Source organism: Salvelinus sp. IW2-2015, linkage group LG4p (assembly GCF_002910315.2).
Source record: "Salvelinus sp. IW2-2015 linkage group LG4p, ASM291031v2, whole genome shotgun sequence".
Classification (NCBI taxonomy): Eukaryota; Metazoa; Chordata; class Actinopteri; order Salmoniformes; family Salmonidae; genus Salvelinus; species Salvelinus sp. IW2-2015.
The window spans coordinates 26,622,048-26,645,660 of NC_036841.1; the positions used below are offsets into that span (position 1 = coordinate 26,622,048).

The following is a 23,613-nucleotide window of genomic DNA, read 5'->3' on the forward strand; positions in this document are numbered from 1 at the left end:
ATGATCAGACTGTCTGTATAGGTCAGAGAGATCAGAGATTCTTCATGTTGATAGTTTGTTACTCAGACATGATTCATGTTGTCAAGAGTCTTCAACCTTATCAGCAGAGAGGATAAGAAGTCCTTCCTGAGGAAACAAAATCATCCTCACTTCCTGTTTCAACACTTTCATTCTGAAAGTTAAGAACAGCTCAACCTCTATGCTCTGATAGGAAGTGGCAACCAGAATATTGAGTGAGTGGTTTGGAGTGATTTCTGTCTCTTTTCAAATTACACGCACAGACACCATGAACAACAACAATGATAGTTTAGGAGCGCTCTCCTCTTGAGGGGAGTTATTATGTGATGTTCACAGCCCCTGCCATTGTGTACGGAAGCGTGGTGGTGCTAGGCCTGCCGCTCAATGCCGTGTCACTGTGGGTTCTGCTCCGCCGCCACGGCCTCAAATCCTCCAGCGCTGTCTTCATGAGCCACCTGGGTCTGTCCGACCTGCTGCTGGTCCTATCCCTGCACACCCGGGTCTACTTCTACGCCACGGGCCCCTGGGCATCCAGGCCTGCACAGCCACCACCATGCTGTTCCGCAACAACATCCGCTCTAGCGCCATCTTCGTCACCGTCATTGGCCTGGACAGGCTGCGGTCTACCCTCTGAGGTCCCGCAACCTCCGCATCACCACCAACGCCTGGAAGGCCTGTGTCTTCATCTGGGTCCTGATAGTGGCAGTTGCAGTCATTCCAGAGAGCCTCTACTAGATCAGTCAGATAAAGAGCTGTAATGCCACTAACGTCTGCTTTGAGTTTACTAATGTATGTTCTGTGGAGAATCCGATCGTTGGTTATGTGCAGTCCGGGCTGGTGTTCCCCATGCTGGGGGGTCAACGTGGTCGCCACCACCATGGTGTCCTGGAAGCTACGCGGGCACCTCAGTGATGCCGCCAGGGTCAACAACAAGATGAACAAACATCATGCTGATCTTCACCATCAACCTTCTGTTTGTCTTCTTCCTGCCCTCCTCCATCGTGCTGATGCTCAGTATCAGGCAGGCTATCATGCCCATGTTCTGTCTGGCCAGCATCAACTGTTATCTAGATCCACTGTTGTACTTCTTCTCTTTAGATGCTTTCTGGAAGAAGAGGGTTCTGACATGGAGGTTTCTCAGGCCAGATCACATGAAAGTAGATGAAGGGTGAGAACACAGTGAGTGAGAATCCATTACCAGTGGATAGTTTGAGGTAACAGCATCAAAATGTGTCCCTAAATATGCCACAATTTATAGTTAAAGATAGAATGATATTTTGTCAAATGACATGTTATAGTTTMGTTTTTTTTGGTAACAGTTCATCTCTTCTGTAAGTTTAATTGAGCTCATCTGTACTTTTAAGATGTGCCAATACAATTGTTTTATAGAATAAACATTTTACCTCCTTATCTTCATGATTAATAAGACTGAAGTCATTGACATTTATTGTATGTAGGTTTTGTACATCGACCACACTCATTTCCCCAAAAGTACTAATAATTACTAAGGCTTTCATTCACATGCGGAGCCGGGTGCCCAACAGTTCCCTTTGTTGATTGGTTCGACCAAATACAACAGGTGTAGTAGACCTTACAGTGAAATGCTTACTTACAAGCCCTTAACCAACAATGCAGTTAAAATTTAAAAAATGAAAGTAACAAATAATTAAACAGCAGCAGTAAAATAACGAGGTGAGGCAATAGCGAGGCTATATACACGGGGTACTGGTACACAGTGAATGTGCGGGGGCACCGGTTAGTCAAAGTAATGGAGGTAATATGTACATGTAGGTAGAGTTATTAAAGTGACAATATGCATAGATTGTAACAGAGTAGCAGCAGCGTTAAAAGGGAGGGGGGCAATGAAAATAGTCTGGGTAGCCATTTGATTAGATGTTCTGGAGTCTTATGGCTTGTGGGGGGTAAAAGCTGTTTAGAAGCCTCTTGGACCTAGACTTGGCGCTCTGGTACCGCTTGCCATGCGGTGGCAGAGAGAACAGTCTATGACTAGCGTGGCTGGAGTGAAATTTTTTAGGGCCTTCCACTGACACCGCCTGGTATAGAGGTCCTGGATGGTAGGAAACTTAGTCCCAGTGATGTACTGGGCCGTACACAGTACCCTCTGTAGTGCCTTGCGGTAACAGTGATGTACTGGGCCGTACACAGTACCCTCTGTAGTGCCTTGCGGTAACAGTGACGTACTGGGCCGTATGCAGTTCCCTCTGTAGTGCCTTGTGATAACAGTGACGTACTGAGCCGTACGCAGTACCCTCTGTAGTGCCTTGTGATAACAGTGACGTACTGGGCCGTACGCAGTACCCTCTGTAGTGCCTTGCGGTAACAGTGACGTACTGAGCCGTACACAGTACCCTCTGTAGTGCCTTGCGGTAACAGTGATGTACTGGGCCGTACGCAGTACCCTCTGTAGTGCCTTGCGGTAACAGTGACGTACTGGGCCGTACGCAGTACCCTCTGTAGTGCCTTGTGATAACAGTGACGTACTGGGCCGTACGCAGTACCCTCTGTAGTGCCTTGCGGTAACAGTTATTTAGAAAGAACAAAGGATAGAAGCCCCTGGGTGTTTTTAACTACTTTATTCACAGATAAGACTTCACCAGCAGACAAAATATACAGACCTGTCTAAGGTATATATTAGCATATGATATAATAAACTCCCTTACAGCAATCATTACTTTAGTCCAGTCTCTGACTCTGGACCAAGGCTTTAAACGTGCTCTTAGAAAAGAATCTAACAGTGCAGTTTTTCCTTAGAGAAACACACATGCAGGGTGAAAAATCATGACAGAATTCTACTGGAATGACTCACAAAAGCGTTGATAAAGAGTGCAAATGAAGGGGGAGAGGCTCGACCTCCCCTGAAATATAAACAATACGAGGTGATGAGAGGGGCATCAATAAGGAGGGAGAAACATTCTTCGACGCTTTCACAGGGAGAAGGGCAGCTTGGCTGGAAATAATCTGGTATAATATTACATAACTACATACATTAAGTGTCATGTACATGATTCTATACTTTAGAGGCCTTACATACAGGTGCAAACGCACACAAAGACTAATAATGGCCAATTTGTCTACTTCACTTTGTAAGGACACTGGTTCTTAAACTCACATTCATGTCTTCCTTTAGTTTGATTGGGTGACTGAGCTAAAGAAGAAACACAAAAGAGAAGCATGAGGTGTGCTGGGGGGGTGTAGTGACAGACAAACAGTGCGACAAAGAGCAAGAGATAAAGCTGAGAGCGATGCGGCACAACATTAGGTCAGGTGGTTGCTGACAGTAGCAGGATTTCACACGCGCAGTAATTTCAAGAGCAGGGAAATCAAGTAGTCGCCATGACAACACATGGAAACTTGTCTTCCCTGACAACCAAGGCCGTCACAGTTCTCTTAAGTGGAAAAATCTCCCCATTATAATTGGCTTAGTGGTTCTGCTACATGAAACTATTTCAGCCAAGGTAAATTACAGAGAAAAACATGTATTATTGCAGCCAGGAAACACAAGGAAAACCTCACTACTGACAATTCCTAAAATAAACAGTGTGTTTATAAAGAGACAGGTAAACATATGGAAAAAATAACAAACCATAGTTAAAGTGCAACTGAAAGGTCATTCTAAGTATCTACACAGGGATGCGCTACAGTGGCAGGAGAGGTGGCTGTGCCTTAGGGTGTTGTGCCAGACGGTCATGCTAAGGTAACAGTTTACACTCCATCACAGATGACTGTCTCAACCACAAACGTGTTCTCAAAGTGGCGGATGCGATGGCAGTTCGCCACTTCCCGTTTGTTGATGCCTACAGGTCAGACAGTGAAAGACTTTTATTAGACAAGAGAATAGGTAGACCATTCAGACCCTGAATGACCCGCACAACCTTATACAAAGCTCTGAACCCCCCCCGACTCACGTCTGCGGGCGCGGCGTTTCAGGCGGTATGTGTCCTTGCCGTTACACAGGCGGTAGATGAAGGGCCCCAGCAGGCGCATGTTGTGAACCTTCCCCGTCACAAACATCTCCTCCTGGATAATGTAGGTCTGGGGCAGGTACGTCCCCTTCTAAACACAGAGAGGGGGGGGTAGACAGGGTTAGAGTTCGGATAGTCTCTCTATTTGCACATCATTTTAACACTGTACATAGCCATAATATGACATTTCAAATGCCTCTATTCCTTTCAAACTTGTGAGTAATGTTTACTGTTCATTTTTTATTTCACTTTAGTTTATTATCCATTTCACTTGCGTTGGCAATGTAAACATGTTTCCCATGCTAATAAAGCCCTTTGAATTGAGAGAGACAAAGAGAGACATAGACAGACACCGAGACAGACAGACAGACAGAGGCCGAGACAGACAGAGGCCGAGACAGACAGACAGACAGAGGCCGAGACAGACAGACGACAGAGGCCGAGACAGACAGACAGACAGAGGCCGAGACAGACAGACAGACAGACGGCCGAGACAGACAGAGGCAGAGACAGAGGCAGAGACAGGGACAAAGAGGGAATAATAGGCTGTGGGAAATGGGAGACGGCATCTCAAACAGAAAGTGAGAGAGACAGGCTTTATGTTACCTTAACATTGACCAGCAGTTCCCAGAGGTTCCGTGGGGGCATAACGATGGTGGTGTTGAGCTCGATGACATAGCATTTGTCCAGAGCGATGTCATGGTAGGCAGTCAGTCCCTGGTGACAGACAGAAACGAAACTAAATAAAACTATGCATGTCAAAAACCTGGCCGATTGACTCTACATCAGGTGTGTGGGTACGTGCGTGGATGCGTGCATGTGCCTAGTCCTCCTCACCCTGTGAAAGTCGTGGATGATGTCAGCAGGGTCGCTTCCTCCAAAATGGGGCACTGGCACACTGATCTGCTCATAGTTGTCTTCCAGGTAGATGCCCACGTTCTCCTCCAGCTCCTGTCTGCCTCTCAGAGGGGCGTACACAGAGTCCTCATAACGAACCCTACAGTGGAACAGACTCTCCTCTGGGATCTAGGTCATGGCACAGGGAAACCGTTAGCAAGACTATCACTAACTATCATCCTCATTATCACAGTCACTGCTATTATTGAACGTGTCATGATCTCAGACTGGGAAAGAAGGACCAATGTCTGATAAAAAACTGACCTCAAAATGTACGTTATACCACCAGAGACAGTTAAACCAGGATGCACATTTACAAATTCAACATCAGAAGACCCTCTACATGTGAAGTATGTGGACACCTGCTCGACCAACAACTCATTCCAAAATCATTCATATGGGAGTTGGGGACCCTTTGCTGTTATAACAGCCTCCACTTCTGGGAAGGCTTTACAATAGATGTTGGAACATTGCTGCAGGAACTTGCTTCCATTCAGCCACAAGAGCATTAGTGAGGTTGGGCACTGATGTTTGGCGATTAGGCCTGGCTCACAGTCGGTGTTCCAATTCATCCCAAAAGTGTTCGATGGCATTGAGGTCAGGGCTCTGTGCAGGCCAATCAAGTTCTTTCACACCGATCTCGACAAACCATTTCTGTATGGACCTCGCTTTGTGCACAGGGGCATTGTCATGCTGAAACAGGAAAAGGCCTTCCCCAAACTGTTGCCACAAAGTTGGAAGCACAGAATCCYCTGGAATGTCATCGTACTGTATGCTGTAGCGTTAAGATTTCCCTTCACTGGAACTAAGGGGCCTAGCCCGAACCATGAAAAACAGCTCCAGACCATTATTCCTCCTCCATCAAACTTTACAGTTGGCACAATGCAGTCGGGAAGGTAGCATTCTCCTGGCATCTACCAAACCCAGATTTGTCCKTCGGACTGTCAGATGATGAAGCGTGATTCATCACTCCAGAGAACACGTTTTCACTGCTCCAGAGTCCAATGGCAGCGAGCTATACGCCACCCAAAGCATGGCATTGTGCATGGTGATCTTAGTCTTGTGTGCGGCTGCTCTGCCATGGAAACCCATTTCATGAAGCTCCCGACGAACAGTTATTATGCTGATGTTGCTTCCAGAGGCAGTTTGGAACTCGGTAGTGAGTGTTGCAACCGAGGATGGACGATTKTTGCATGCTATGCGCTTTAGCAGTCCGTTCTGTGAGCTTGTGTGGCCTACCACTTTGTGGCTGAGCCGTTGTTGCTCCTAGACGTTTCCAGTTCACAATAACAGCACTAGAGTTGACCGTGGCAGTTCTAGCAGGGCAGAAATTTGATGAACTGACTTGTTGGAAAGGTGGCATCCTCTGACGATGCCACGTTCAAAGTCCATTCTACTGCCAATGTTGGTCTATGGAGATTGCATTGCTGTGTGCTCGATTTGATACACCTGTCACCAACAGGGGTGGCTGAAATAACCCAATCCACAATCTTGAAGGGGTGTCCACATAATTTAGTATATATAATGTAGGACCATAGAGGACAGAGTGATATCAGAGTATTGCCTCATTCTGTCACTGGATGTAGGTTCTAGGTACCTGGGGTATGAAGTAGTAGCGGTAGACATAGATGGAGGCCAACACCAGACCAGACATGAAGACCACCAGGCCAAAGGTCAGGCAGCATAGGCCATTCAGAGGAGACCTCCCTGAGCGCAGAGGCAGAACCAGCTCCTCCTCATCCTCCTGACAGGGACAGGGAGAGACACAGGGCCACATACATGAACACAAACACAGGCTAGTGTCCTGTCCAGGCAGTGCACTTCTACATCAGGCTGCCTCACACTACAGAAGAAGCTCAGACAAAGCTTACTGGTATGGCTTTGGTACTTGGTGAAAAGCTAGTGTTTCACAGATATTCTATGCAGGCACATCAGAACAGGGCAGACTAAGTCATGTGGGGTTAAGAGTGCATTATGTTCCTGGTCTTAGATAGAATAAATCTGCATGTTTTAGCAGGGAAACAGCAACATGGGTGGCAGAGATGGATAACAGAGTGGCTAGTAACATGGCACTTCTAAGACAGAGAGTAACACCACCCCCAGTCTCTCATCCCATCTGCCTCTGTCACACGCTCAACCTGTTTGTTGGCAGGGTGGCACGGGTTGGCAATAGGCACACGATTGTAGCCTACACCGCTCACATAACCATTTATGATAATTAACATAACATGTGACTGATGTGAGCGGAAATCCTATCTAGCGTATGTGTGCAACTATGTGGGTGGATAGGTGGGAGTWCAGGTACATTTATCCTGGAGGATGAGCTCTGTGCATAGGAGACAACAAAGCAAGCTATTCTTAGCTGGTATTTGAAATTCTCCTGACGCTGCTATTGTCTGTGTATGAAAACAGCTCACAGACTATCAAAGCCAAAATCTTAGTGTTACGACAACCTGTGGTGAAGGATAAACTAGGAGATAAGATGCACAAGGACGAAGGGATAGACTAGGCATCATTCTCGCTGTCTGTGTGTTTTCCCCACAGAGACAGATTTTTACCAGTGTTCTTCTTCCCTGCTGATTGAGATAGGARGGCCTTAGATGGACTGAAAATGTGACTATAGTCTGTCTACATTTCCAACAAACACTATATTATAGAAGGTACTGCCAATAGGTCTCTGCCAACTTAACCTTGAGATAAAAAACAGGCACACATACAGCCTAGTTGGTGAAGATGCATCTTTCAAACATTTGATCAAATACTTGTCTCAGGCTTTCATTGTAGTTCATTACTGAATGCAGGGGGCTGACAAAGCAAAGCATATTTTATTGGATTTGAAACAGCAGGATTCTGAGAAGCCAAGTTTTCCTTGAACGACTGCATCACAAGTTGAGAACTGTAGCCTACTGCTGGCACAGTGATGCTACTTACTAAATATGWACTTGCATGGCCAGCAGTAACCTCCATCTGCCATTTTGTCTGCTGCCTGTGTTTGGTATATTACAATGTTATTGTAATCCATTCACATTTCCCAAGAGATATAATAATTATTCATAACCCACAGCCAACATTATAGGCCTATGCTTAAATAATTAAATCCTTCTTGGTTTAGGTTCTTACAGCTAAGAATTTAACTCCAATATTGACAACATTAGAGTTAAATTCTCATAGCCTAACGTTGGCCTAAATAATTGATGTCAATAAAACTAATCTGTCTAAGAACATCCACTTAACTATGTTCAATAGTAATGTTAGCAGTTCCCCTTTATCCGTAGACTATTTGGCTAAGTGGCTATATTTCCACAAAGAGCTCGTTAGCCGCACAGCATCGTTTTATTTCCTGACAAATGACAATGGCTGCTCTGCTGTCAAATAACAACGTTAAAATGCTCCTGTTGCGTCGATGTTTGTGCCGGTAAATTTCAAGTAAAATGCCCTGCAGACGCTTGACATCCCACCGCGCGCAACTTCATAATTACTGGAGGTAGCGCTAGCTAGCTATGTTTTATCGAAGGGCACAGCACACAAAGCGATATATGTTGCCAACCACAACATAGAAATGCATCACTAATTTACCATTGGATGGTTTATGAGAATGTCGGTCTTGTCGCCATCATTCTGCTCCTTCTCGGCTTTCTGTCCCGCGACGGACTGGAAAGTGATCTTGACCATGGCTGTCCCTGTCAAAGACTGATCGGGTGGGTTTCGTTTCTTTCTTGCTACAGTAGCTAGATCGCCTTTCGTATGCGAGCCTCTTCTGTTGTTACTGATACAATATAGCTGGTGGTATCAATCTACCGGAAGTTTGACTTTTAAGCCCACTTAAAGGCACAGGCACTGGAATGAGTTACGTCTACGTTATGATGAGTAAGTAGTGTGTGAAGAGTACCGTCCGTGAAAAATAGAGAAAGGGAGTACTGATAATTATGCGGTATCATTAGCACATTCTGTTTATAAAAAGAAAAGGCTACAATAGCCAAGTATCCATAGCTAAATAATGCACACGTCGTCAACATCCAGGATAGGGTATATACCGTAAATTGAGAGTGCTTGAATGCTGGATTTTTTAAAATTGATTTTACTCTTCCAGACATTCAGCAGACAGATACAGGAAAGGACCATGCGAAACAAATAACACTGAGCAAAGGTTCAATTTATTCAAAATGTTTTTCATTTATTTATGTTTAGATTGTAAGGCCAAAGCCTTTTTGACACTACTGAAATCACCCACACACTCAATGTGCTGGGACTGGAGTCAAAGGTTAAAGGTCAGACATAGCCAAATAATCTCGCTATCTCAAATGTTCTTTTGTTATTTTTTWAAGAAAATTCCAGTACAACATTGCTTGTAGAGAGTACCATGCAGCCAGTAGAGGAACATGCAATTTAAATATGCATTGAGGAATWCTGGTCTCTGTTGGTTTGCACAATGAAATGGTTGATCTCATCTATTGGGATATCTTGAGCTTTCAGTCAAAAGCACTTGGCTCAACATCACTCTCTGACCATATCCTTCACTGCAAGTAAACATGTCTGTTGAGTGGTATATATGCAATATATTCATATCATCCAATCAACTCCATCCCTCAAATAAATATGGTGTTTCAAATGGCAGATTAGCTCAGTCAGTGTAAAGTAAACATTTAAACAATCTCCAAAGAACATACTTAATGCTCTGGAATTGTACTGGAATTTCAACCCCAATGAAAATGGCTCAAACTGGGTGGTAAAGGGGAAACATTTGAATGTGCCAAGTAATTGTCAACTCCTGAAGCTCACTAGATATGGTGCAACACCCCTACACCACCAGAAAGCAGTGAATATCATAATAAACCAGAGTGGATAAGTGGGGGGAAGAATGTTGCGATTCTCTGAAATCCCCTTCAACCCCCCTCGAATCAGATTCCAGTTGGGTGATGAAGGGCGTGTTCCTCTACCCAGGCATTGCTGACACCTGCCAGATCTTACAATGCTTGTATAGGATATGTATCAGCTAACCACATGTTATAGCAATCTCTCAGTGGATGACGTAGCACACAACCATTGGTTGATCCATGCAACGTCTGAGCAGGGGAAGGTGACCATTGGCTGGCTGCTCAGCACAAACTCACAGGCTTGATGTTTTAGTTAGCACCTTGCCCCATCCCATTCCCTCCAGGCCTCCCCTCCATCCCACTGTTCTGGCACCCCAGCACATTTTAGTCGTCTGAGTTACTAAAACACAGACRGAAAGAAAAGAGGATTAAGAGATCTGGGCTAATACCATTACATTCCCCAGCTGTACTAATTATTAGTAATGTCCTCTAGGTTAACAATGTAAGAGCTGACCCTGGCTGGACATTATGTACAAAGAAAAACCAGCCACCATTTAAATTCAGCAGTAAAATTAAATGCAAAAAAATGACAGATTTTCTCTTAAAAATGAATTTGATTAGAATTACCGAAAAACTTGATTTAAGGTAAAATATATATATATTCATGTGTCAATGTTTCAACAAAATCTACAAAGCAAAAATAAAAGTAATATGTACATGTTCACCCTGTCCCAGAACAAGTCAGGCCTGTACCGAAATAATATCTAGCATTTTACCCATATCATTTGCTTTGTGCTGTTTCACAACACACCAATAGCTGCATGGTTCGGTATGAGGCCATTGGAGAGCCCATTTTAAAATGTATCACTGTTGCTGCTGTATACGATGAAAGCATAGATAAGAGTTGTAGCTGGTATGTGCTTTTTGCAGACTGTGACACTAAGTAGACAGGGCCAGCRTTTAGCCCCAAGTACAGCCATGGATCTGTCACATTCGAACAAGGCATGCAACCAACACCCCAATGTTCACWTTGCTAGTACCTTTTCATCTCAAGGTTTATGCTGATATTATAGCACTACGTGTGTGTCAGAAGTCTGCATAGCACTCAAATGTAGATTTCGTTGTTACTATGTTTGAATGACCTTTGTTGTGTTGTTGATGTTACCCTTCCACATGTCTTAATGTGGAAGAAACAAGCAGCATCTATTATGTTCATCTTTTTAAAAGAAGATACTGGAAATAAAAATCGTGAAACAAAATCTTATGTCCGTTGCATTGAACAGCAGAATGAGCGGGAGACTTCCTGATGACTTGATGTGGGCGCGTTATTTTTTGTTTCCTCAAAATGGTGGAAAAACCAGAACAGCAGCGGCTGCTGATGAGTCCATTATCCAGATGTTGTCTGGACCCCTTAAGCCCCTCTCTCAGGCCTCCTGGGGGGACGGCCTCTTCAGATCTCTGATCTGTTTGACCAGGTACGTCTTTTCATCGTTGAACTGTTCGTCCTCCGTCCTGTCGTTCTGGAACTTGGAGAGGAACTCGATGAGTTTGGTCTGGTTCTTCAGAAGAATGTCCAAGATGGGCTGTGTCTTGTTGGGGTTGGCCACAAACACCTACAGGGGAAGGAAGAGSACAAATKATTCTTACAATCYAACTYAACTCAKYMAAWTKSMMCSSCYKMYWWWRSCYTKKKSYWRKYYYKTTTTWWAWWTTATTTTACCTTGAAGACGTGGAAGGCCTCAAACTGGATGTTGCGGCTTTTGTCCCGAAGAAGGTTCATCATTAGCTTGAGGTTCTCTGGCTTGCTGATGTATTTCGTCATGATGGTGAAATTGTGTCGATCGAGAAGAAGCTCTCCCAGCAACTAGATTGTTTCAGTGTGACAAAAAACATTAAGTAATAATCGCAATTAGTCTGTGGTAGGTGATAAAGTATTAATTTATTTAAATGCCAGGTTTGAAACACAAGATTCAGCTAAAACTATATAAATAGATTGTCATTATAGTTGGGTTTACACAAGGCAAAGTGAAGATACTGCTATGCATTGGCAAAAATAAGAGGACGTTACCAGGCAGATGAAATGTATCTAAAACCTACTCCATCCACAGACTGACATCAGTCAACTTGGTGATATTTTCAGTAACCAAACCATGTAAGAGACCATCTATACTTAGCCCTCAAAAACAGGTATACATACAAATGACAGCTGTTTACTACAACAGGACCAACGTTCTTACCTTGAGGGATTGCCTTTTAGTCACGTAGTTCTCAGAGTGGAGTAACTTCTCATATTCACTGAAGAACTGGAGRGAGGGGAGGAGAAAGAATCGTAGTGAATGTCAAGCGCTATTTCAGAGTGCATCTGCTTGTTTGCAAACTCGGTGACAAGCCAACTAGTGATATTCCCACACCGATAGACAGGGAGCTGCCTTGTATTCAAAACAGCCACAGTGTCAACTGCCTGGTTTTTATGTTAGGTACTGAGTACTGTGCTGCCAAGGTAATTTCCGTATTCCCTGGTATACTTTTCATGGATCTTAGATGTCTCTGAAATACTCCGTTGTCAGGCTGGGGTTTAGCGCAAAGAAACTCAGCTTATGCAGGCGTGAYCTCAGTCTTAAAAAGCTCCGTTAACCAGGACAGGTTGCTATTCAGAAAAAGGAACATTCAAAGAAACGCGTCATGGAGATGTGTTCTCGCCGGATTACATTTCAGCACGATGTGGAGGACTTACCCTGTCGTAATGCTGCTCCAGGAACTCTGCACTCAGAATCTTGTGTCTCGTTAGCAAGTCCTGGAAGAGGAAAACATACAGGTATTTTAACCAATGAGCTCAAAAATGCAGGCCCTCTAGCTAAGTCCCAAGAAACCCACGGTCCTAGGGGGTCTGAGATATTACAGTTCTGAGAAAAACKGAAAACTCACTTTAAAAGTGGCGAATGCGTCTGAAGCGATGTCGAACGTGGACATCTCCACGTATCTGAAGAAGTCGTAGAACTGCTCGGCCCCCAGGGTGATCTTGGCCAGTGGCTCGTGCCTGATACACTCCCTYAGCATGATGCCACAGTTCAAAGCGATCTCTGGAGACTCGTACCTACCAGGTGGACATTTGAATAGGAAGGAGGTATCCCGTTATTACGACGCAAGTAGGGTTGGGCGATGTCAACTTTAGTCCTAACGTAATTATGTACCCATAAAACATTGACATACGATGCTATTGCCCCCTATCGGCCAACCCCCCCAACAACAACAAAAATCTTGTTGGTGAGCTACACTAGTATGTGGAAACCCCTTCAAATGAGTGGATTCAGCCACCCCCGTTGCTGACAGGTGTATAAATATTGAGCACACAGCCATGCAATCTTCATAGACAAACACTGGCAGTAGAGTGGCCCGTACTGAAGAGCTCAGTGACTTTCAACATGACACAGTCATAGGATGCCACCTTCCGAACAAGTCAGTTCGTCAARTTTCTGCCCTGCAGGAGCTGCCCCAGTCAACTGTAAGTGCTGTTATTGTGAAGTGGAAATGTCTAGGAGCAGCAACAGCTCAGTTGTGAAGTGATAGGCCACACAAGCTCACAGAACAAGACCGCCGAGTGCTGAAGCGCAACACTCACTACAGAGTTCCAAACTGCCTCTGGAAGCAACGTCAACWCAAGAACTGTTCGTCGGGAGCTTCATGAAATGGGTTTCCATGGCCAAGTAGCCGTACACAAGCCTAAGATCACCATGCGCAATTCCAAGCATCAGCTGGAGTGATGTAAAGCTCGACGCCATTGGACTCTGGAGCAGTGGAAACACCTGCCAATGCATAGTTCCAACTGTAAAGTTTGGTGGAAGAGGAATAACRGTCTGGGGCTGTTTTTCATGGTTTGGGCTAGGCCCCTTAGTTCCAGTGAAGGGAAATCTTAATGCTACAACATACAAAGACATTCTAGAAAATTATGTGCTTCCAACGTTGTGGTAACAGTTTGGGGAAGGCCCTTTCCTGTTCCAGCATGACAATGCCCCCGTGCACAAAGCGAGGTCCATACAGAAATGGTTTGTTGAGATTAGTGTGGAAGAACTTGATTGGCCTGCAGAGCCCTGACCTCAACCCCATCGAACACCTTTGGGATGAATTGGAATGCCGACTGTGAGCCAGGCCTAATCACCCAACATCAGTGCCCAACCTCACTAATGCTCGTGGCTGAATGGAAGCAAGTCCCTGCAGCAATGTTCCAACATCTAGTGGAAAGCCTCCCCAGAAGAGTAGATACTGTTATARCAGCAAAGGGGGACCAACTCCATATTAATGCCCATGATTTTGGAATGAGATGTTCAACGACCAGGTGTCCACATACTTTGGTCATGTAGTGTAGGTTATAGGACTAGATCATGGGCTGGATAGAAACAGTCTACTGTCTTCACAACGGGATAATAATTGCCTCATAAAATAGGAAAATAAATATTGTTTCTTCTATCTATCATAAAGCTGTGATTGAAAATAGCCTATGCCTAGTCTTAGGCTATAGACATTCATTTATTTGTGTTATTTATGAAAGCCACAACTTCAGGACAACTCCTTCGTAGGCTAGAATATTTTGGGAAATAAGCTAATGTTCCTAACTTTAAGTTGTCGTAAAGCTTATGATAGACCAGTAGGAGGAATAAGGATAGGTTATTGGCCATTTGGTTTTGAACCTCGCTTGGAGGGATATTCATGGTCTGCACTGATCATTTCTTTCTTAATAAGCTTAAACTGGTCATTAGATGTTTCTATAGGATATTGATATGCTTTGTTCTCCCTCATTATTAGTCCTCTGGCTAACTTGTGTTTTTAGGCGAAAAAAATTACTYTGAGATGGAACTCCTTTACATTCATTGTTTGATCGGAAGAAAGCCATACATAAAACAATGAAGCATTGCCAACAGTCATTCATATAGCCTATCAAATGGAGAGAGAAGAGAATACAGGCTACGCTTTTTTAAAAACAGCTAAGCACAAGATAGTTCAGGAGTGTACGGTACTTAAAAAATAATGATCCATTCTGTCGGACCTACATTCCTCTCTTGCGTTCTGCATCACATATATATACACTGACTATATGCTGACACATGCACATTTGTGGCCTGCTGGAGGTCATTTTGCAGGGCTCTGGCAGTGCTCCTCCTTGCACAACGGCGGAGGTAGCGGTCCTGCTGCTGGGTTGTTGCCCTCCTAYGGCCTCCTCCACGTCTCCTGATGTACTGGCCTGTCTCCTGGTAGCGCCTCCATGCTCTGGACACTACGCTGACAGACACAGCAAACCTTTTTGCCACAGCTCGCATTGATGTGCCATCCTGGATGAACTGCACTACCTGAGCCACTTGTGTGGGTTGTAGACTCAGTCTCATGCTACCACTAGAGTGAAAGCACCGCCAGCATTCAAAAGTGACTGTGGTCTGTGGTCACCACCTGCAGAACCATTCCTTTATTGGGGGTGTCTTGCTAATTGCCTATAATTTCCACCTTTTGTCTATTCCATTTGCACAACAGCATGTGAAATTTATTGTCAATCAGTGTTGCTTCCTAAGTGGACAGTTTGACTTCACAGAAGTGTGATTGACTTGGAGTTACATTGTGTTGTTTAAGTGTTCCCTTTATTTTTTTGAGCAGTGTATATTGAAATAGACTATAGCAAATAGGAATAGGCTAATTACGCAGAGCATCACTTGTGTGTTGCCCTGCGGGACTCCGTKCTCTACTGCGGAGTGCCAGTCAAGTTCAAATAAGCTAAATCATCGTCTGTCACATCATGATGTTATCGTAATATCGCCCAAACCTAGACGCAGCACCCAATGTAAATTACATTGAAATAAGATATAGAATAGGGTTCCCCAATGGAATTTGGCTCACGAGTYGTTTTATAAAACTCGCATAAAAGACTGTAAAAACACCAGATAATTAGCTCCAAGTGATTTTAATTTAAGAAATCTGTTCAAGTATTCCCACACAATAGAGACACATTGTACACAAATGTAAGCAACGTTTGAAATTATTGTGTATTAGTCAAACACATCTGTTTGGGTTTCTTTCAGTAAATTTGCAGTCTACAAATGATTTGTAATTATGTTCTGGCCCCCGACCATCCGCTCAATAAAAAATAAAGAAATCTGCCCATGGCTGAATCTAGTTGATGATCCCTGATGTAGGACATTGTTAAGTCTCCAGTTATTACTATCAATATCGGCTGTTTGTCAACTTCTGCAATAGTTATCTTTCTATTTCGATGGATTTCATTATTTTCTATTGAGACGACAATGTGGTAACCAATTCAAAAACACTACACCCCAACATTGTAAATGACAGTGTAAGTTTGGGCACCCCAGGCCTCACCCTTTGAGCAGCATGAAGAGGATGTTCTGCTGAGTACAGAGGTACTCCACCGTGGGCGTCCGCGTCCCGATCTGACGCCTCAAGATGTTGTTGAAGATCTGAGCTACATCCTTCTTACCCTGATGTTGTACAGAAATGACATGAAGCAATGTCAGAAAAGTGTTAAAAATCACAAAGGGTCAGCCATAAAGTTTTTCTGAACTTAAATTCTGAATTCAATGTTCTTATACATGTTATGGTGATAAAAACAGATTCACCATTGGTGAATCGTAACATTTCATATTAGTATCATTGCGTTGTTTTTGCACCCATTATCAATTTCAGCCTCCCCATAGCAGGAATAGCTAAGACAGATGTCTCTTCTGATGGGTGAGAATGACACAGACCAACTGAGGATGTGGAGGTTGAGCGTGTCAAAGAGGAAGAGGAGAATCACACCACACTGACTCAGTGAAGTCTACACACCACCATGGGCCAGACATATTGCAGTGAGAGAAAAAACATGTCCCTGTGAAAGCATGTCCATGTGCCAGTAGAAGAGACAGAACAGTCAGTCTTGACTCTTTCTGTACATCGACATAAATCGGTCTCTCTCATCTATATCACTCCGTCCCAAAGGAGACCCACCTTTCTAGTCAGCATCTCAAAAGAAATCTCTCATGTCCCTGCATCTGTCCCAAAGACAAACAAACACAGTGTAAAAGTGTTTCACCTCAAAGTCGATGAGCTGCAGGTCAGCTACGAGGGTGCTGAGCAGGCCGCTGTTGTAGAGCTCCTGGGCCAGCTGGGCCACCGCCTCTGTCTGGGGCTCCTTCTCATTGGTGCCATACAGAATCTCCTTCATCGCCACCAGGCTCTTAGACACCTCCTCTGTGGCCTGGACACACACAGAGCCAGACACAGATGAAATGAGCTCTCTACATTATATAAGCTAGCTCTCCATCAGTCACCATACTGTTTCCTATGACCTAGCTAACCCCTAACACCCACCATCCCATGTTGTCCTGAAATTATCCCATCATACACTTTCTTCAGAGTCTAGAGATGGCTTGTTATGAAAGGAAACCCTCAACAGGTTGTTGGGACCAACGTCTCTAGTCAAACATGACAGGCAAAAATGTTTGTTCATATATATTTTCGAAACACAGGTACCACGTTACACCAGGGCTCTCCAACCCTGTTCCCAGAGAGCTACCGTCCTGTAGGTTCACACTCCAAACCTGTTCCCAGAGAGCTACCGTCCTGTAGGTTCACACTCCAACCCTGTTCCCAGAGAGCTACTGTCCTGTAGGTTCACACTCCAACCCTGTTCCCAGAGAGCTACCGTCCTGTAGGTTCACTCCAACCCTAATCTACCGCACTTGATTGTAATAATTAGTTGGTTGATAAGCTGAATCAGGTTAGTTACAGCTAGGGTTGGAGCGAAAACCTACAGAAGGGTAGCTCTCCAGGAACAGAGTTGGAGTGTGAACCTACAGAAGGGTAGCTCTCCAGGAACAGAGTTGGAGTGTGAACCTACAGAAGGGTAGCTCTCCAGGAACAGAGTTGGAGTGTGAACCTACAGAAGGGTAGCTCTCCAGGAACAGAGTTGGAGTGTGAACCTACAGAAGGGTAGCTCTCCAGGAACAGAGTTGGAGAGCCCTGCCTATTTATTTATTTACACTGTAGTCAATTCAAACTCTTAGAGGGAGGGGCTTGAAATTCCCCACTCCATCGCTTCCATAGAATTTCTGAGGTCACTAATCAAGTTAGAGTAGTGGGAGAAAGGTGTAACTAGGAGGTACTGTCTGTATGTCTTTGTGTGTAAGTGTTTGTGTGTCGGTTGTTTACCTTCTCAGCCTTCTTGTCAGAGATGTCGTGTTTCTCCAACACCGTCATGCTGTCCTTCAGGTTCTTGACGATGTCCGCCGGCGACTTGTGGGACTTGCCAAAGGGGAACGGCATGGTGGTGAGTTACCGTGGTCGACCAAGCAGCGAGTGCACAGTCCTACCTATCCACAGGAAAGAGAGAAAATATAAACTGGAGATGATAAATGAGAGAGAAAGAAAGGKCTCTGCAGAGAAAGACTAAACCAAACTGCACCAGTACTGACTCAGCGAGCTCAGTGAGGAGGAGCCAAATCAGTAAAGGCACTAACAATGTGACTCACTATTCATCATAAATCATACTGATACCAAGAAACTACTCACTCACAATTCATAAGTCATACTGACTCCAAGATTCATAGTGCTAAGAAACAACAGGTTGTAGAGGGGCAGGCTAAACAGATTGATCTGAAGACAGGAAACAGCTAAAAGAGGTGGAAGCAAAATGTTGATTCTCACCCTCATACTGAGATTTGATATTAAGCATTACTCTAATTCTGCGTGAGGTTGTTGAAAGGGCAGGCTAACTGCAGGAGTTGTGTTTACTTTAACTATGAATCTTATTGGTTGGTTTACTGACCTGCATCATAAGGGGAGGTGACATTGAGACATGACTGATTGGTCAGTGGTAGTCAATGATTACAGGAGGTAGAACGTCCACTGCCCTACCCTACTCCAAACGGGCCTCTACATGACCCCTTCTAGTGTTGTTAAGGTCACAGAAAACTCCATTTACCGGTACTTCTCCCCTTCTCCAGCCTCTCCCCACTAGTGTAAACAACACAAACCCACCACATATCCTCTCACACACACACACCCCTCCCCAGACAAACTGTACGGTGCTTATAACCGTATCTAGAGCAGTGAGAGCCGGGGGAATGCATGAGCCCCTCAGTGGGATGCGTCAGGCCTTCTCTCACTGAGCTTTTATCTAGGGCAAGAGATGGGCAACTGGCAGCCCTCGAATTTCCAAATTAAAAAAGTGGGTGTGCAGACCAGCGAGCAACTGCGGCCCCTCATGAAGTGTTCAGATTGTGGCCCCCAAAGTTGCCACATTCCATGTCTCACCCATTCACAATACAGGCCTTAGCTGGGTCTCCTACTGCTAGTAGGGGACTAGGACTTGGGTGGGGTTATCTATTATTTATTTTTTTGACCTTTATTTAACTAGGCAAGTCAGTTAAGAGCACATTCTTATTTTCAATGACGGCCTAGGAACAGTGGGTTAACTGCCTTGTTCAGGGGCAGAACGACATATTTTACCATGTCAGCTCGGGGATTTCAGTTACTAGTCCAACTCTCTAACCACTAGGCTACCTGCCGCCCCGGTACTATGCTGTATCGCCGGTGTTCAAGGTGTCAATCTGACATCAGTGGTGCTAAATTTGTCTAATTAGGCAGCGTTGAACTCACACCACAGAGAGATGGGTGCGCTGTTTGTATGTAAAGGGTGCAGAAAGGAGACTTACTGAAAATGTCCCCCATTTTAGAACCTAATGCAGCTTGTCCAAAATAGCTGAGGAACACTCAAGTCCGTTCTCATATTAAGGAGTTGAGTTATTGATAACAGGTCGAATGATTTGACAGCAACACCATTGAGTCCCCTCAGTCGATACTTGTAGGCGTTTTTAAGAATTTAGATTTTTACATGTACCTAAGTGTGTTTCTTTCACGGGGAATACTGAAATGTATACTTTCATTGAATACAACCTGCTTTTTCCTCGTTGTTGCTTAACTGGAGACGCAACAGCCTTGATGTACTACGTAAAACAGATGAATTTGGCACAAGCACATTCACGCGGAGTTGAGCAACACAAATCAGGAGAGTAGGTGGTTGTAGTCGATAAAAGTATCGCTTGATGGCAACTCAATGTTGTTGCCGTCAAATCACACAGCCTGTTATCAATAATCAACTCCTCCTCGATATAAAAGAAGAGTTGAGAGTTCCTCAGCTATCAAAAACCAACATGGATTCCAATAGCACTGTTAGGTGTACAGTCAAGACCAGTGAAGTTACTCCCAGAATATAGTGGACACAGGGTGATTGACAGACTGGGCTGGTACGTCTACTTTGGCAACCTGTTTCCAGATGTGATCTTCCCCTGACCTGTGAACCCAAACTCTGGCACAGTCTTGCTCAGTCTCTGACCTGTCTTGGGATCTCCATTTAGAATTAGAACCCAGCACTGGAGCCAATAATATAGCCAACCAGCACTAAAGCAAGACCTAGCCTGGTCATATCTGATGTGTCCCATGTTAACAGATTAAAATAGAAACGCAGACATCTACCCACCCCTGGTTTGAACTGAATCTCTAGGCACCTTTCGACTTCACCAAGTGGTCAATCCATATTTCACTCGCAGGCTAAAGTTCATCAATGTAGGCAGCACTCCTCTACTCCAGGGTTTCACAAACGTTTTGCTTTTTGCCATAACACTACACAGTGGATTCAAATAATCAAAACTTGATGAGTTGGTTATTTTAATCAGCTGTGTAATGTTAGGTCAAAAACCAAAACGTGGATCAAGGGGAGGCCCCAGATCCGAATTTGGCGTGACCCCCTTTAGTTATTAGAATGATGTAGATAAGCGGACAAAACAGATGTAAAATGTTTAAGGCTGTTGGTTAAGCTAGATAGGGAATAACGAATTCACAATTGTATCTGTGCAGATTGCATACATAGCACACTAGCAAGCCGAGTGTCTTTGGAAACAATCATGGTGCTTTTCCATGATGATTTTGGTAACGTTAATAGTACGTTCAACTCGTGCGATAATGGTAGCCTACTAGACTGGTATTGGTCCCTAATATAACTAGTAGTACGGGCTAGCATTGGAAAGAAGAGTAGTGTAGCTAGCAAGTTGGAAGACAGTTCGCAACTGCACAAGTTAGCTATGAACTACCAAAACATCCTTGCATCACTCGCTCATTACTAATGTAGCTTAGTTAACATCCGCAAGCGCTAAAACAGGGAACCGCCCTCGTTATCCATGCCATGGAGCCTCAAAATAGGGTGTGTGGTGAAGAATATTTCGTGTTGGCTAGTTATAAACTGCTAGGTAGTCCACAATAGTCGTGCAATCCTGCCAACTGACGTCTCATATTGTGGTCCATACGGGAGGCCTAAATACACAACAGGCCTTTAAATATGACTAGTTAGCTCGCTTGCTAACTTAACTATCACAACGGCAATGCTGTCTGACTAGCTAACGTTAACTAGAAATCTAGTTAGTTAGTTAGTTGGCTAGCTAACGTTACCTGGCTATAACAGCGCCAGCTAGCTAGTTACTGTACTAACTACTGTAGTTCATGATAGTTAGGAAGATCACAAAATTAGCTTGCTATTTTTTATGTTCAAGGTCTTGGACGTCTCGTGTGTAGCAGCTAGCAAATATCTAGTTAGCTAACAAATGACGTGAAACGCTTGAAAGCTTTGACAGGCCTCCGCTAGCTGGCTAACGTCGATAGCTAGACAGATAACTTAACTGCCTGGCGTTAGCGAACATCATTGGCCAATGCAGGCAGGCCAGCTAATTGTGTCATCCAAATGACAAATACAATATCAAACCTTACAAACTCGATCGTATCACTCTCCACGGATGTCTGAAAAGCTAACGACTATGTACCGGTTCGTCCCGTTGGATTAGAAGCTCCTTTGTTTTCCTTATTTGTCGCCTCCCCTTGTTTGAAATGTTGTATATTTCCTAGTTCTTTTATGTGTACGAGTGCGACTGGTTAGCAATGTGTTGGGTATCGTGGTCTACCGCCCCACGCTGGTCGTGTAACGCTATAACATCTGCACATGGGGCCTCGCGGGTGTCCACAGGGAGGCGCTCATGCACAAGGAAGAGTGCATGAATGACTCCAATTATGTATATAAACATACTGTATGTATATCACAGGAGGCTGCTGAGGGGAGGACGGCTCATAATAATAGCTGGAACGGCGCTAATGGAATGGTATCAAGCACATGGAAACCATGTGTTTGATGCATTTGATACCATTCATCTCCAGCCATTACCACAAGCCCATCCTCCCAAATTAAGGTGCCACCAACCTCCTGTGGTATATATATATATAAATTATTGGAATCCACACACAACTAAAGAGGGCTATGTTGAATCCACACACCCTAGACAAAAAGTATGTTTGGTGAGCAATTCTGCATGCAAGCTTTTTCTCTTTATACTTGTCTTCCCCTTGAGGCACAACCTTATAAAGCCTCTTGGCTCCAGGAGACAAATGTGTACAGGTCTCCCAGAGTGAAGAGGATAATCTTATAAAGTTGTAATGAATGAATAGGACCACTCTATTCTACAAGCTTTGGAGACTTCCCAAAACCAAMCCTGGACAAAATATTCATTTTTTTGTCAAGAGCTGCCAATCTGAACAAAACAAACAACAGGATGGGATTTTATGTTTATTGAAAAATAGGATGAAATAAATCCCTGGTGTGTGTGTGCGCGCATCTTTTTGGGGTCTTTGGTTGCAGTGTGATGAAGATTTCAGTTGCAGCATTTCTGAGAGCAGCCTTCACAGCAAAACATCTTGCTCAGACATCTGATAAACCTGTGAGGGAGACAGTAACCACTGACATGAATGTAACAATACGGACACTACTACAACACTTGAAAATTGTGAGTCACACCCAGTGGAGGTTGCTGAAGGGAGGACGGTTCATAATAACGTCTGGAACGGGGCGAATGGAATGGCATCAAAAACATGGAAACCCTGTGTTTTATTTATTTGATACCATTCAACTGATTCCGCTCCAACCATTAACTCAAGCCCGTTCTCCCGTGCCACCAATTTCCTGTGGTCACACCATCCTTTACTATCTCCTTTTATGTGTCCGTCTGTCTGCTAGCTTTTCCCTCCCTCCACTATATAATTATCTTCTGTCTACTTAAATCTCACCTCTTCTTGAGGGTCTTGCGGCATTTCTTCCGCTCCTCTGTCTCATTCTCCTGTTCCTTCTTCTCCTCTACCTTCACTTCTTCCTTCTTCTCTTGCTTCACTTGGAACCTTTCCTCATCAGGCAGGATGATAATCTCCTCTACCTCCTCATAATCAATCTCATCAGGCAGGATGATCATCTCCTTTACCTCAACATAATCAATCTCATCAGGCAGGATGATAATCTCMTTTACCTCAACATCAATCTCATTGGTTTCTCCTGTCTGATCTCCATTAGTGTCCTGAGAAACATAATACAACATTGAAACATCTTTCCAGTGCAGCTATCATCTGACAGATCTACACTAGCTTTCCTCTATGTGACACCGTGTGTGTGGATCTGACTGTCAGAGAGAGAGGGAGCCTGGTTCTTATCAGGCTTCTTACCAGTACAGGGGTTCCAGTCCTGTTGGTGTTGCCTGTCTGTCCTCCCTCAGTCTGGGTGGAAATGGGTGGCAGATGGGTGGTCTGCGGCCATGCCAGGGTGGGCAGTGGAACCTTCAGTGGGGGCAGGCGATGGGGTAGAGGGAGGGGTGGAGTGGCGGTGATCTGGAGGCTAGAGGGAGGGATGCAAACGGGGAGGAAGAGGGGGGCAGTGGCTGTATTCTGGAGGATATCGGTCCGTGGAGCATTGGTCAGAGGGACAGAGGTCAAGGAGGTCATAGTCACTGGAGCAGGTAACCTGTAGTTCTGACTCTTGATGGGAAGATTAGAGGTAT

At 44.5% G+C, this 23,613-nt stretch overlaps 2 protein-coding genes and 1 pseudogene across 5 annotated transcripts; 1 reads left to right on the forward strand and 2 right to left on the reverse strand.

Moving 5' to 3' along the window:
- The first annotated feature begins 259 nt into the window (after positions 1 to 259).
- LOC111960771 (lysophosphatidic acid receptor 4-like) lies at positions 260 to 1,280 on the forward strand (annotated as a pseudogene).
- Positions 1,281 to 3,060: 1,780 nt separating this feature from the next.
- LOC111960772 (integral membrane protein 2C) lies at positions 3,061 to 8,695 on the reverse strand. The gene is made up of 6 exons (XM_023982974.2): positions 8,475 to 8,695; positions 6,496 to 6,642; positions 4,839 to 5,027; positions 4,608 to 4,718; positions 3,945 to 4,092; positions 3,061 to 3,833 (listed from the first exon to the last, which is right to left on the reverse strand). The coding sequence occupies exons 1-6, from the start codon at positions 8,568 to 8,570 to the stop codon at positions 3,742 to 3,744; spliced, it is 783 nt and encodes a 260-aa protein (XP_023838742.1). The 5' UTR covers positions 8,571 to 8,695; the 3' UTR covers positions 3,061 to 3,741.
- A 2,027-nt stretch (positions 8,696 to 10,722) lies between these two features.
- On the reverse strand, positions 10,723 to 21,652 carry LOC111960773 (calcium-binding protein 39). Of its 4 annotated transcripts, none has more exons than XM_023982978.2 (9): positions 21,565 to 21,652; positions 17,903 to 18,063; positions 16,785 to 16,949; positions 16,073 to 16,191; positions 12,638 to 12,806; positions 12,447 to 12,506; positions 11,950 to 12,015; positions 11,433 to 11,576; positions 10,723 to 11,325 (listed from the first exon to the last, which is right to left on the reverse strand). In XM_023982978.2, the coding sequence occupies exons 2-9, from the start codon at positions 18,014 to 18,016 to the stop codon at positions 11,137 to 11,139; spliced, it is 1,026 nt and encodes a 341-aa protein (XP_023838746.1). In that variant the 5' UTR covers positions 18,017 to 18,063; positions 21,565 to 21,652; the 3' UTR covers positions 10,723 to 11,136. The 4 variants fall into 4 exon arrangements, with proteins under 4 accessions (XP_023838746.1, XP_023838743.1, XP_023838745.1 ...); XM_023982975.2 differs by having other exon boundaries at positions 21,507 to 21,611; XM_023982977.2 differs by having other exon boundaries at positions 21,512 to 21,599.
- Positions 21,653 to 23,613: the final 1,961 nt, after the last annotated feature.

Excerpts from the sequence above, each read along its gene's own strand:
- LOC111960772 (XM_023982974.2), bottom strand. The coding sequence starts at position 8,570 with ATGGTCAAGATCACTTTCCAGTCCGTCGCGGGACAGAAAGCCGAGAAG. Across the intron at positions 4,719-4,838 it reads TCATCCACGACTTTCACAGG|GGACTGACTGCCTACCATGA; the intron begins GTGAGGAGGACT and ends GTCTGTCACCAG. Across the intron at positions 4,093-4,607 it reads AACTGCTGGTCAATGTTAAG|AAGGGGACGTACCTGCCCCA; the intron begins GTAACATAAAGC and ends CTCTGTGTTTAG.